This window comes from Archocentrus centrarchus, chromosome 5 (genome assembly GCF_007364275.1).
Source record: "Archocentrus centrarchus isolate MPI-CPG fArcCen1 chromosome 5, fArcCen1, whole genome shotgun sequence".
NCBI classification, from domain to species: domain Eukaryota; kingdom Metazoa; phylum Chordata; class Actinopteri; order Cichliformes; family Cichlidae; genus Archocentrus; species Archocentrus centrarchus.
In genome coordinates this window covers 31308519-31323557 of record NC_044350.1, presented here as the reverse complement: position 1 = coordinate 31323557, position 15039 = coordinate 31308519, and the positions used below count along the sequence as shown (strand labels likewise).

At 43.0% G+C, this 15039-nt stretch overlaps 1 protein-coding gene across 2 annotated transcripts in view; it reads left to right on the top strand.

Moving 5' to 3' along the window:
* LOC115780961 (plasma membrane calcium-transporting ATPase 1-like) overlaps positions 1–14717 on the top strand; it is a 126865-nt gene extending 112148 nt beyond the window's left edge. The window contains exons 20-23 of one of the 2 annotated variants that reach the window (XM_030730428.1): positions 666–773; positions 2104–2286; positions 7397–7486; positions 11676–14717. In XM_030730428.1, the coding sequence (XP_030586288.1) occupies positions 666–773; positions 2104–2286; positions 7397–7486; positions 11676–11924 (630 nt within the window). In that variant the 3' untranslated portion in view covers positions 11925–14717. The remainder of the gene's footprint in view (positions 1–665; positions 774–2103; positions 2287–7396; positions 7487–11675) is intronic. The other variant, XM_030730427.1, reaches the window with a different exon arrangement.
* The last annotated feature ends 322 nt before the right edge of the window (positions 14718–15039 follow it).

The following is a 15039-nucleotide window of genomic DNA, read 5'->3' as shown; positions in this document are numbered from 1 at the left end:
TTTTTTTTTTTGTTTTTGTTTGTTTTTGGAGACCCCTTTTCAATTGCAGATGAATCCACATTTAGAGCTGAAATGACTGTTTGCTGCAGCAGGACGATGTATGTGGGACTGAGGCAAAGGAAAAATATAGTTGCATTCATGAGGTCTAACAGTAAGTGACAGGTGAAGGATCACAGGAAAGGCTACAGAGAGGGCAGTCGCCTCTCTGTTTCGGGGGGGTAGGGAGTGAAAGTGTGACAACAGAGAGGTCGTGGTTTTCTTATGCTAATGTTGATTCTGTAGTTAGCCTGCTAATTATTTAATGATGCACCTTACAGAGACGCTACTGGCAACATAACAAACACTATACCTTTGGCTTATTTGTAAGGTAGTGCTCATGTGGCTCAAAACTTTATTAATAAATTACAAGTTGTGTTTTTTCTCTTTGTTTTGGGTACCCTGAGGGTAAAGGTGTCGAAGTTGTTTGCCTCAAAATTAGTCTGATTATTTCAAAAATAAAAACATTGCATTGGACTAATGTGTAACAAATATAAGACTTGATCTCACTCTGCAGAATAGTCTGAGATAACTTTGTGATAACAGCCCCAGACCTGCCAGCTAAAAGTGTAGCGTCGCTGCTCAGTTCACACGGCTGAGACGTGCTGTGTGTTTGTTTTCCTCCTCAGATCATCATCGTTCAGTTCGGAGGGAAGCCGTTCTCCTGCACAGCTCTGACCATCGACCAGTGGTTGTGGTGCATTTTCATCGGCGTGGGAGAGCTGCTGTGGGGACAGGTGAGACCAAAACCACAGGCGCACAAACAGCCGCACATGAAACACCAGCCTGAGCTCTGAGAATAAGCAGCGTGTACGGAGGACGCGATGAAGAGGTGGATGCGTGAGGTTTATGGCAGAAAACTGTTGCCTGTCACACTCGCGCTGCTGCAGTGTTGCCATCACGACCATTGCCATGGCAATGAGCTCAGCACATGAAAGCAATGCGACTCCTGTTTACGAGCAGCAAGGGAAAACAAACCCGGCGTGTCAGTCCCTCCGTGGACGCGCACAAACACGCCATCACACGCCTGTTAGCATGCAGACACACACAGAAAAACTGTTCAGTCATAGGTAGCATGCTGGGTTCAGCTGGAGGGCAGAGAGCTGAGAGACAGAAACAGACTCATCTGGAGTCTGTGATTTATTTAAGAGGTAAAAACACCTTTTCTTCCTAGTGGGGGGGGGGGGGGGGGGGGGGGGGGGTGACGGAGATATAAAAAGTTGATGTGCAGCTCCAGCAGGAGGCTGGGCGTGTCTCCCCGTTTTCTTTTAACGACCATGAGCAAATACTTTACCAGCAGTCAAAAGATGTAGGAAGTAAAAAAAAAAAAAAGTTTATATACAATTACATCAGAAGTGAATCTGATAATTATTATAATGTGAAATGTAGGAATAAAAAAGTCAGCACATTTTACTGTGCAGGAAAATAACAGTCGCATAACCAATTAAGAAGTTTCATTTTGTTTCATTAGTTCTTGTATATCATATTTGAAATTTGAGGGCAAATTAAGCTTCAGCACAGCTTTAAAAAAATATGCTCGTTAGTAATAAAATTAGAAACACTGATCAGTAACTGAGTTCATTTGTTAGCGTTTCAGCTGATGTTGTATTTGATCTAAAGTTGTCAAACTTTGTTTACAGGAAAATCTTTCTTCACGACGCTTCTTAAAACCTCTCAGTAAGAAACTTATTAGATGACTTTTACAGGCTCCTCGGATGGTCCCAGTCTGGGAAACCTTCAGACTTTAGTGCATTTTGTGTAGTCTTGAGTCACTATACAGACACAACAAATTATATTTAATTTTTTTGCTCACATTATACAGTAAATGTTGTTTTGCCTGAACAAAGGAATTTTCCCACTTATTTGCCACATCAAAGCCTTTAGGGTTCAGTTCCAAAGGATCCTACATTTCCCATAATTCATAATTCAACATCTTTGTATTAAACCCTTGTCTCATCCGTCCGTATCTTTTAAACTTCTCCATTAACAGTCCTGTAGCACAGGCTGGCTTGGTATAAACACGATCCTGGATCTGATCTGCTAACAATGGTTTTCTCTCAACCTCAGCTGATCACGGCCATCCCGACACACCACCTGAAGTTCCTGAAGGAGGCCGGTCACGGTATCACAAAGGAGGAGATTCCCGAGGAGGAGCTGAACGAGGGCACGGATGAGATCGACCACGCCGAGATGGAGCTGAGGAGAGGCCAGATTCTCTGGTTCAGAGGTCTGAACCGCATCCAGACTCAGGTACGCCCACCTCGGCTCCCCAACAAGTCTAACTTTATCACTTACTGCAGGTTACTCCTGTTACTGTATCAGTTTCCCACTTTGGTGTATATGAGGTTAATAACAGCTGAAAGCTTTCTAGACTTATTGCTGTAGATGTTATTAATATTGTGACGTCTTTTGTTCTTGGCCATTTGCTTTATTTGAAGTGCTGTTAAAAACATTTTTAAATCAGCTACATCTTCGTTTACTGACCCAAAAGAGGACAGAAACGGATCTAATCTTTCCTGCAGAGATGTGTTTCATTAAGATGGTGAGAAGAGACTTTATTAAAGACCTCTTTTCCAGCAGCACAGTCGGTGGGATCCAACAGCCAGGTCCATTTTGGATCTGGTTCCAAGTTGCTACCTGGATTGTTTGAGCATCACCAACAAATTCCTTATAAAAGCTTTTATTTAAAATCTCTCTTAGATCATTTGTGTCTTTCAAGCATCCACTGAGCATCACAACAAGCATCATTGTAGCAGAACAACAGTGATTTCACCTTCACGCAACATGTGCTCTCAGAGTACAGTAGATCTGTTTTCTTATTGAAGGTCTCTTCTTGTTGTGAGAAAAGTTGTTTTCAAATACATGTTATCTCCTTACCATCTCTCACTGAAGTCACAGCAAACTGCATCAAGCTGCTTTACGGTGGAATTAACAGCTAGAGGGTGTAAAAAAATCTTTAAAGTCAAGCTGACCGCTGCTTAGGTGAAAAACTAAATGCAGAAATCACAGGATCTACATTTAAAGGGCAGATGGAGCTGTTCTGCAGAGCCTGATTGGCTCTGCAAGCTTTACATATGGAGCTGCTAAACTCTGTCAGCATCCTTCTGAGATCAGATGCTAAATGGAGCCTGTTCACTCTTTATCATGTGTATACTGTACAATGTAGTGCAGTCGACCACAGACGATAAGAGTTTAGTGTAGCAGCATCTCCGACTGCAGCTTCACGTCAGTACCTCTGTGACACACACAGTTAGATACCGCAGTGTGTGTGTGTGTGTGTGTGTGTGAACTGAAGATTAAACACACACACACACACTCAACTGCAGATGTTGTCCTGCCAATTTCACACTCGGCTGCAGAGCTTCAGTACAGAACCACTTTATTAAAACACAGAAATTAAAAATGGCTGCCAAACCTTACTGAGTACTTTCATTAGTCAGTAAATTAATCAGTCGTGTCAGCAAGTGTTCCTCCGTCCACCTGTTTCCATCCATGCTTTCAGTTCTTAGATAACCTGAGGAAAACCACAAGGAACTGAAAAGTTGCCATTTTTGGAAAAGTTGTTGAATAAATAATAACAAAGCCAGATTTAGTGAGCAGATCTTTACTTCTGAAAGACCATAATCGTGTAACCTTTAGTGGTCAGGTTGAAAAAGGAGGATCCAAGTGCAGATTCATGGAGAGAGACAGGCAGAAAGGATAAAGAGAGAAGAATTTCAATTAGAACGACTGCAGCACGGTTAGGCTGCAGGGTAGGTTGTTCCAAAAAAAGCACCAACTGAATCAAGAATAAAGAAATCCAAAACATGGGGCGCTAACAGGAGAAAATAGGAAGACAGAGGAATAAGCACTGGACAAAAAGGGCCTGTATCCGGAATGACATGGATATTATTCAGATATTTAACGGATGTTCATTAAGAGTTTGGATTTTTCAGGGTCCAATCTTGTCTGTTTTATGGAGAAATCTCCAAAATGTATCCGTCAAAGATCTGGTGTGCATTCTTCGGGATATTGTCCGTATCCGTAATACGGATAGTATCGTATTTTAGGGCTTTTATTCCAGTGGAAGAGTGGCAAAGAGTGAGGGAGGGTAAATACATATACCAGGTAGGGAGGGGGTTAAAAGGTAATAAAACTTGATCAAGGCAATAACAAAGGTGGGAGAAAAAGGGAACTTCATGAAGGACTAACTTCCAAAATAAACCACAAAGTGAACAAAAAGACCAACCAAGAACTACGGATAACAAAGAAAAACCAGGAGCCAACACTCAAATAGGAGGAAGAGATGAAGTTTGGATTTTAAAACATGAACAGTATCATCTTTTTACAACTAAGCACCCTCCTCTTCTACTTTAATTGCATCTGAATTGGAAGAGTCAGAACCATCAGTAAACTATTATGCCAATAAACTAACTTCATGCTACATTACATTTGTGTTGAAATCTAGCTAGAGTGTCTTCACTAGTCGCTGTTCTCATACTCTGGAACTTAACCATCCATGTGCGATCTCCTCCTCCTCCTACAGGAAAGCTCACTGAGCTTTAGCATGTCCACAGGCAGTCCCATTTAGTCTCTATGGGCTTCATTAGCCTCCATGCTAACGCCCACTCACAGTAACAGCAGCCATCGCTCTGCTCCCACGTACACACACTTGGAGTCAGAGAGGTCAGGTGTTTTCCTCTTACCAGTGGGCTTGCTTATACTTGCTGAGGCCAGAGGGTAACCACATCTGAATTAATAATGGTGAATATCTTCTGGTTTGTCCTCTTGAGTTTCTTGTTTTGACCTCTGCAGAAACAGCGACTCTGAGCTTCTTCACTCAACTCTGTAACTGACAGAATATCATCAGACTTTTTCTTTTATACCACATTTGTTCCAAATGTCCAGAAACAACCAGCAGGATCTTTTCTGATTCCAGGCTCTGGTGCTTCTCCGACATCCAGACTTTTTATTATATGTGTTGTTTTTATCCCCGTCGGTCCAGATACGGGAATTTTGGTGGAAAAACATTCATCTTCTGCCTACATAATCTTTTTATTGCAGTACGATATATAACTATAGAAGTTGTGTATGCACTGACCGGAGGGGTTATAATAACTCAGTTGAATTTATTGATTAAAACATCATATGATAACCAGAACAAGTCGAAAGACTGTCGAACATACAGAACATACTATCTAGGACACAAACAGACCAGAGCTGTAATAATAAGAATAAATAATTTAGTAAGTCAGTGTTTTCATGTAGCAACTGTAACAAATGATGTGTTACAATTATGGATTTACTCCTCGCTCCTTGTCTTTGCATGTAGATCAGCTGGTGACCATAGAATAATATATTTCCCTTAATGATCAAAATCAGAGCTGAAAGGCAGTAAATATTAGTTATGTTTAGTGTTGGTGAATGTGTCGGAACTGTTGGATTCATATTTTTGGTAAAAAGCTTACCATTGCAACTTGATTATTATCACAGGTTCAAAACTAATTATTTTCCAGAGCAATCTCTAGATGTTGGATATGAGAATTTGGGCCTATTGTATTTGGAAAACCCAGGCAGAAAAGCTTTTAAAAGAAGAACTGTAATACCAAAGTGAATGAATGAGGCCTCATTTGGAAGATAACATCTTCTGCTTTCTGAAAATATGCCGACTTCACATGTGGCTAAAACAAAAACCAGGCATAACCCTAACCATAGATGGTTTACGAGTGATGTGATAGGTTAAAATGAGAAAGTGGAAGCTTCTGATTGGAAGCTCCAGAGCAGGTGCAAATGGACAGGTGAGGGCAGGTTTGATTTCAGGTGGGGTGGGAAGCCCTGATCCAGGTGTGTGGAGTATGATAATCTTCACCCTGTCCTCGTAAATTGGTGGAGTGTCAGGAAAGCCGGATGTTTCTCCTCCTCTTCTGTCTCTCTGCCATCAGACCTGCTGTAGAGAAATGAGGAGCCTCTCCTTTTTCCTCTTCATGGCTGTGTATCTGTAATATCAGTGTGTTGTCCTCTCGGGATGGGAGGATGGGAGGAAGTGGGAATGGAGAGGGAGGCGACGAAAGGCTGCGAGCTAATTAGGTTCTTATCTCCACGCTCCTCTTCCTGTCCTCTTCCTCTCTAATCCTGGTGGGCAGCGTTGTGCCGCTCAACGCCTCAACAGTCAGACACAGTGGGGGAATAATTGCTACATGCAGCACCTCGCTGCAGAAACTTTATCAGTCACTCCAAACGACACATTTCTCCTCTTTCTCCTGTCTCAGCTCCCTCTCTCTGGGTGCCGTAAGCCTGATTCAAAAGTTCTTTATGCGTTGTTCCGTTTCTTTATTCATTCCTTCTGTCAGAGGAGTTTCACATTTTGACACTAACTAAATGACAGCTCTCAAACTTCTCCTCACCGTTACAACTTCTCTGTCCTGATCTCTCCCTCGGCCTCGTCTTCTCATCTTTGTTTCTCTTTCATATTCTAGTGTCTCTTCCTCCTAAGTATCAGCTCAGTATTTTTGTTCCGCTGCAGCACAGATAAGGACTGGAAGATGTGCTGTTTTATTTATTTATTATTTATTTTAGTAAATGCACTAAACAAGAAATACCTCAGTGGCAATAACGGCAATGGCAGATTTTTCTTTTTTCAGTAAAACCAACTCTGTTGTTGAATACTGGTTACAGCCTGTTTGATATGGGGACAATATGATATTTAAGTTCAGTCTGAAATTTAAAGGGACTCTGATAGAGTAGCTTTGCATGAGTCATAGTTCAAAGTCGTCTTTGTTTATCTTATACTGGGGTTTGGTGCAACTCCTCCATCTGAAACAAGCAGCTTTATCTCCTCTACCTTTAAGCCAGCTTTCCTCTGATTGACTGCCTCTTGCAGACAGGGGCTGCTGTGCTCACACGTAAGGGATATTTCCTCATTTGCACTGGCCTAGCTGGATATCTTACCTGGATTAAAAAAAAAAAATCATTGCAGTAAGATTTGATTGGATGACGTCTTCACAGTTTTGTTATCTGTGGTCAGATATTCGATACAGGATAATATGAGAGGGAAAGTCTCCAGCTGTCAGTGGTTAACGGTTCTTTATATATTTTCGATATAGATGAGCATTGATGCACGTCATTTTATCAAGTTATGCCACGGCACTGTTTGCCCCCAGCTTATACTAAATATGAACTACCCTGAAAAAGAATAATTTTATCAGATGTGCATATCTGTCACCGCTGTACTTACATTACTTCTTCTTTCTGTCTGAAAGAATTAAAACGACTGACTGTCCGACTTTGCTGTTTCTAACCTCTGCAGAAGTCTGTTCCTCTGCCCTGTCTTCTTGCTCTCTCTTTGCTCTCTAACAGTGTGTTGTGACTGTCCCTCCTTCAGATGGATGTGGTCTATACCTTCCAGACGAGCCAGGCGGCAGTGCCTGGTGCCCTGCGCCGCCAGCCGTCCGTCGTCAGCCAGCACAATGACGCCACTGCTGCCAAAACTCTCTCTAGCCCCACCCACATAGGGCTTAGCTCCTCCTCCTCTCTCACCAACTCGGCTGGGGCTCCGCCCCCTGCTGCTGCTGCTTCCTCCTCCACTGCAGGCAGTGAGTCGGTGACTGGAGGCCAGCTAACAGCATGTTTCACGGGGCTGGACTCTGTCGTCTTCTTTCGTTTTCTCTGTTTGAATGTTGCATGACTTCCCAACACTGAGGCCATCACACTGCTTCTCCCATGATCGAGTGTCTGCATGCCCTGAACTAATCTGGAGTATTTAATGTGACCAGTGTGTCCAGGTTATTGGAATAAATATGGTCACTGGAAGTGTAGTGACGCCCGGGATAGCCCACTGCACTGCAGCAGTAAAGAGAATGTTTTATTGCCAGCTTTTATATTTCTGGTACAGTATAAACCTGCGCTTCTGACTACATGGAAACATATATTACAATTTTTTTCTTCTTTCCTTCCTTCTTTCCTTCCTTCCTTTTGCATCACAGCTTACAAAGCTCTTCTAATCACACTGCTGGCTAAGTTGTATTGTCTACAGCTGCTTTACTATAAAAAGTCCCCCAAAGGTTTGGTGGAAAGCTTTAAATGTAACCCAGCAGCAGTGAGAAAGTGCTCAGTTTACATGCGTCCCAATTAAAACAGCAAATGTGAAGCTGCTGCTGGAATCTACTGGTGAACAAATCTGAAGATACACAATTATTAAGAGCTGAATATCACAAGATGTTTAAAGAAACCTAGATTAATCTTGTTTCTGGAGCTGATGTCAGCAACTTTGCTAAAAGAACACCTGTAGAGCTCACAAATTAACTTATTATTAATGTGTTTGCTTTATTTGTACAGTGTGTGAAACATCCAAATAAGATTTTTTAGGTTCTTTGCTGCAGTTTTCAGATTAGAAATATTTGTAAAGCATTTGATCTGATTCAGCTCTATTATACAGAAATAAATACACTGAATACATTTCATTAAATTCCTATGATGCATTCATTACGTGCATTTGGTTTTAAACCGATTCCAGTGTAAACTGTGACTTGATTATAAACATGAGACAGAAAGTACTGAGAGAGCCTGCAGACGACCTGATCTGTTTCCATCTCTCTGCTTCCATGTGCTTCCTAACTTCACCTTCCTCTGCTGTGGGTTTTTTTTTTCTATATTTTAATCTCTTTTTACTTTTTATTACTTACATCACTTCCCTCCTGCATGAAGATTTAAACTCTCAACATGAATCTATTAACCCATGATGAGACTTGGTGCCTGACAAGTCACTAAAAGATCGCAGCAAAGGCGCACGTGACCTACAGGAAGAGAGAGAGAGACAGTGAAGCTCTCTGATTTCCCCGTCCTATTTTCTTTGAGTTCTTTGTTTTCTCTGCGGCAACATCCTGGTCATCGAGATAATTTTGTGGGTTAATCCTGAGCGGGGTTAAATCTGTCAGGCTCAGCAAGTCTCCCTCGTGGTTTAACAGCCAAGAGCTTTTTAAACTTGTGAGCTTTGTGTGCATGAGTGTGTGTTAGTGTGTTGGTTGTTGCATGTATGCTCTAAGCTGCAGAACTCGGCCTGCAGCTCTCTTGTGGTTTAGTAATAGAGAGCTTTGAACTGCAGGGTTATTAATTATAATGAAGAGTGTCTACTGGTGCGTATAAATCAGTGTGATCAGCTGCAGCCTCTGCGGATTCATCGCACAGAAAACGACTTTAGGTCGAGAGAAGAGAGCAGCCAGGGACAAAACGATTCTCACTCCGAATGTGATTAGAAATGCTTAACAGTGTTCTTGTGTTTGTTGTGTGGTGTTTACTGGGACCTGTGATCGGCTGAAATTTTATCATAGCTGAGTTGGCAAAACGTGCCCTCCAACCCGCAGCGACCCCAAACAGTCAGAGTTTCCTGCAAGTCAGTTACTTTGTGGTATTCATACATCATTTGTACAAACAAGATAAAATATTAGCAAAGACTCACGCTGCATTATCAGACAAGGTTCTGCAGGTATAGAATTATTCAAGTATACATGAAAATTAGAAGAAAATAAAACATGATCAGTGAGAGGAAACGAGCTGATGAAGACTCATTTAAGTTTGAAGTATTTTTAAAGTTGAGCCTTATCCAGGGTGAGTTTAGGCCGTTCCTCTCAGTCACGGTCCTCCAGGTTTCGCTTTCCCAAGTAAGGGCTCAGGTCTTCAGATGGTGCACCTTCCAACACTCCAGCCGAGAACCGGCGCTCAGCTCATAGCTCCAAACAGCGGTCAGAGCCCATTTCTCGACTCAAACACGCAGAGAAGTGACCCTGTCGTCCACTCAGGGAAAACGCCAATATACAGAAACCGAACCAGGGGGGTGAAAGTGTACCCACCTCTGCTCACTGCCCCTCACTGAGGGCGGTGAGCTGCCCTCAATCAGAGTTCAGCCCCTCTCCTAGAGAGCTCTTCCACATGTCAAGCTGTCAGTATTGATCAACCTTACGCACAAGCTCGGGTTCCACCAGACAGGTGATATTTTATGTTTTTACAACCAGTTTGTGCAACTGGGAATCAAACTTCACCTGCCACCGGGCGCAGGCCTTCATGTTTGTCAGACACAGACCTGATTCTCGTCCCCGCTGATGACGGCCGCGTCTGTGAACCTTTCACTTCATCAGACCCCTTTTATTAGGGCAGCAGGATTATGGCCAAATTGACTATCACAATTATTTTTGCTAAATACTGAGATCATCATTTATTCATGACAAAAATGGTTTTATTGCGCTGTCGTGTAAGCCGAACACTGCTGTCATGTTTTCACATCAGTACAAACTCTGTCAGAAAAAAAACTGGTCCTCCTCATTCACTTAAATTCGGTGTAAATAATGGATGGGATGACATAAAGTATCTTTTGTAGTCACTGCGTTTATTGGACACATATGTTTGGCCAAATGGAATAAGATTGGTGATTTGAGGTTTCCAGATTTGTGCTGGAAACCTGCGCGGTGCAGAAAACAGCTGTGATTGGCTCATGTAGGCAGGTCCTCATGAGTGTGTGTTTTTGCGTCATTCTGGATAATCTCTCTTACCTGATAGATGAGGGAGGTTGAGGGAATCAATACCTTAAATCTAAGATAAATGCAGGACATCCCATCCACACTTAGTGTGTTTGTCCTGGTTTTAGCCTCTTTTTTTCCAATGAGAAAAAAATCTTTAAACTACTCTTTTAGTCTGTATTGTGTTGCCGGTGAGCCTATTACCGTTTCATTGCAAAACAATGTGGCAATGCCCTGATGTACAAAAAGAAATCTTTTTTCCAGTTTGGTGACAAAAAAAAAAGCAAAAAAACCTGAGCCCACCCCCATCCAGCTCCTCTGGAAAGAACTAAAACACCAACTGTGTGTTGGGCCTCATTACCCAGCACCAGCATCCGTCCTCATTAATGCTGCAGTGGCTGGAGTGCATGCAGCTTCGACATCTGGAACTAGTATAGCTGAGGAGCAGGTTAATAACGCAGCGTTTTCTATCAGGAAGCTTTGATGACTGAGTGCAAATTTGGGGAGCAAGTACATGATTGAGAGCAGCACGAGATAAAACGAGCACTTCAAGCATTTCGTGAGGTGGAGGTTGCATTTAGTTAAGGTTAAGTCGGCTATAATGGCTAAAAGTTGGACTCGTTCTGTGTTGATTTATAGAAGAACACAGTAATACATGGATATACAGGAAGCTGGTTTAATTATAAATGAGGTGTCCACAGACTTTTGGACACAGTGTATCAATACTCAACTGTCAGATATTAAACAGCAGAATTATAGCTATAGAATAAGCATCTATTACTGCTGATGTGTGTGTGTGTGTGTGTGTGTGTGTGTGCGCGCAGATGTGTGTACTGTGGTGATTGTCATCAATGTTCTTCCACATTTGACTTCCTGATGGTGTTTTTTTTTTTTTTTTTGCACTTCCTGCTGTCAGTTGCCTCCATCATTGACCTTTTCTTTGACCTTTTTGTGTTGATGTGTGGAAATTTTCATCTTTCCATCCATTGTTCTCATTCAGCTGTTCCACTTGTGTTTGTGGTTTTTGCATCTCCCTGCCCAGATTCAGACGCACGACCACCACATGTCCCATCAGCCCCTGCTGCCAGTTTTTTTTGGGTAAAAATGTAACCTGCTCCTTCTCTGATTTCTCTGATTTCCTCTTTGTTTCAGATTAAGGTGGTGAACGCGTTCCGTAGCTCCCTGTATGCGGGGCTGGAGAGCCCAGAGTCCCGTAGCTCCATCCACAGCTTCATGGCCCATCCTGAGTTCGTGCCCCTGTCCGAGGAGGAGGAGGCCCGCATCCCCCCCATCAAAGAAACTGGAGACGAGATCGACCCCCTCCCCAGCTCCTCATCAGGGGCCCGGGGAGGAGGAGAGCCGCCCAGCGCCTTCCCCCGCAGCCGCGATTCATCCATCTGAGCTCCTCCTCCCTTCTCTTCATCAGCTTCATCTGTCACCCCACCAACCGAACTGTCACACCGAGGAGGGAAGTCATGACTCATTCTGCACGCACACATGCTTCACATCGTCTCCACCCCCTCCCTTGGTCATTCCTGCCAAGTTCTGTTTTTCATACTGACTGTGGCGTTGTTCTGCCTGTAAGTCTGTTGGAGTCTCCGCAGTGGAAGTCCCAGTCCATTCATTTTTTTTTTCTTTTCTTCTTAATTTTTTTTTTTTTTTTACTTGACATTCTTTTTGAAAAGCATTTAAACTTTATTGGGTTTGATCCTTGCAGGACTCGCAGCAGCATGTTGTGTTCTGTACGCGCTTCATTCCTGCGTTCTCAAAAAAAAAAAAATGGCACCGAACTTTTCAAAGAGTGCAACGAATCTGATGTACATACGCTTCCGCTCTTCTACACAGCTATAAACCGGGTCTGATGGTCAGAAGATTTTTAGGCAAATGCAAAAATGTAACCTTTATTATTATTGTTTGTTTGTTTGTTTGATTGTTTTGGGGTTTTTTTTAGACATTGATCATTTAATTTCTGAAACTTTTCAACGAATGTCAGTTGATGGTTGATTCGGACTCCTGAGAATGTCTTGTGAGTGTGACACTACAGCTTTCAAGGTTAAAATGATGTTTATCCCTTTATCGTGTCTGTATGTGTTGCTTTTTCTTTAGCTGCTGTGTTGCATGTGGAAGGACAGAATGTTTACTACCCAAAAATACCGAAGACGGCAGCATCGGGAGGGGGGGGCTCGCTTTCTGCTCAGTGGGGGGTCTGACCTCATCTCATCCAGCCAGGGTTCTGGTTCTCTCTGCCCCTCCCCCAGTTTGTCCCCTGTGAGGATAGGAAACGGGAGTGTGTTTCATGCTCTCCCTCTCTAGTAGGATGCATGTTTTTGTTTAATTCGTGTTGAGTCGCATGATAACTTAGAGTAGGAATGAATACTTGGGATTCTGTCAACAACTATGTGCGTCTGCAGCAGCGTCTGTTCAGAGCTCCATGAGCTTCCTGTCTGTAGGACTGAACCTCCTGTTACCACAGCAGCCTCATCGATACTCGCCCAACACAGAGGAAACCATCGGGGTGTTTAAAACAATCGATACCCTGGTGTTCCCGTACATTTCGAGTACAGTCGAAGCTCGTGTGTGTGTGTGTGTGTGTGTGTGTGTGTGTGTGTGTGTGTGTGTGTGCGCTCATTGCAAACGTAGCCCAGCCGACATGTTGGGGTAATGCAGAGTTGCAAGGGCCAAAAACCCAGTGTGTGTCTCGGTGTTGTCACAACGCAGGTAGTGCCGGTAAAATGAGGTCACAACACACACCGAAAGCCTCGAGGGCCAACAACAAACAAACAAAAGCTGGAGCCTGTTTTTTTCCCCACTGCTCCCCTCCCACAGTGTCACTCGCCCGCCACGCGGCTGTGACCGGCCCGCTCCAATCTCACGTCACCAACTGTGCACAGAGCTGCTTTCAGCTAGAAGAGGTTGGACATAAACAAAACAGTAATAAATAGATGAAGACAGACTAAAATAAGGGTAAATGTTCTTGTGCATTCTCATCCTTTGTCTTGTAATGCTCTCCTCTGGACACCGAGGCCAGAGGAGAGGACACTTTATAACCCAGGTTCAAACACCGGGCACGGGGACGTAACCCTCTGCTGACCAAATTTATATCACTCCCAAACAGACGTTCACATACCAGCATGTAAAGAACGTAACGCTGGTTTGTGTCTCCTCACTGGCTGCACTCTGACAGGCTCAAATTAGATAAGACCCTTAGATAAGGTACAGTATTTAAGATCTTATTGAGACATCTGCCCATTTCATGAAGATTGTCTCCATCAGAGTGGTGGGACTGTTGGCCCGCAGTGTGTCCTGGGGTTTTTTTGTTTGTTTGTTTTTACCAAATTAAATTAACAAAGACGAATGAAGGTTTGCCAGAAAGCATTTCAAGCTCACATCATATCGGTGTCACTCACATTTTTGCAGTCTCACTGTGCCGCTGGTAAAAGTTTTATCCAAAAAAAAAAAAAAAAGTTGAGTTTCGACACGTATTAAAACGACTGCACCGTTGATGAGTCTGTTTTGGGGTCACAGGCAGGAAGTAAATGGAGCTTTAAACGGGGTCCGGACCGTCTGCCTGTGTTTAAGACAAATCTTAGCTCCTTTCTATGAACAGAAACTTAATCAGCTGTCAGTGACATCACACAGCCAGCAGCGGAGAAGACGCTCAGTCATCGCTCTCTGCTCTGCCGTGTCTGATTGACAGGCGTCAGTGTGTCGGCCACACTGAGGTTTACGGGAGACTGACGATGTCACCAGTCAGCCCATAGAGTTAAATCCACTGTGTTCCCGCTGCCGCTTAGTACTTCCTGCTCGTCTGCAGATTACTGTCTTAAAAGAAGAAGGACTCATCCTCCAATCAGAAGCAGCGGTGTGTCTAATCCCCTCTTAGTCTGACTAGCAGCCATCAACCTATCTATGAACTAGGACACGTTATTGAAGTAATGTGCTACTACTGCCATATTTCCAACTTTTGTCATGGCTAGGTTCTTCCTCTTCCCCCTCTGATGAGCTTTTTCTATGTAACTCAGAGCCATATTTTATAGGTTGTCTGTATTGTTTTTTTTTGTTTTTTTTTTTAATCTCATTGTTGTCGAGGTTTCCTTTGGACTTTCTCACCCCTGACCCTTTCTAAACCCCCTACCCTACCCTACCCCCATCCCCCGGCCCTTTTACTTCAAACGCGACCAAAAAAAAAAAAAAGCAAGAAGAAAATCTTCACTCGTCACTGCCGAACCAAGTTTAAAGGACCTCTACAATGTTTACATGAAAAGCGAGTCGGTGGCAGTTCGCCTGCGCTCCTCTCATCCGACCACTTCCCTTTCACTCCCTTGCTTTCCTGAATCTTAGAGTTACTATTTAACTAAATGGGGAATCTTTCTTGCATGGTTTTCATATAAAATTCAATGTTTTGCTCATTTTTTTACAATTCTTCTGTATTTTTATATTAAGTACTTTTTAATATTTTGGAGATATATGAATATATATGTATAGGCTGAAGAGTTTGGTGACAGTTCCGTACATG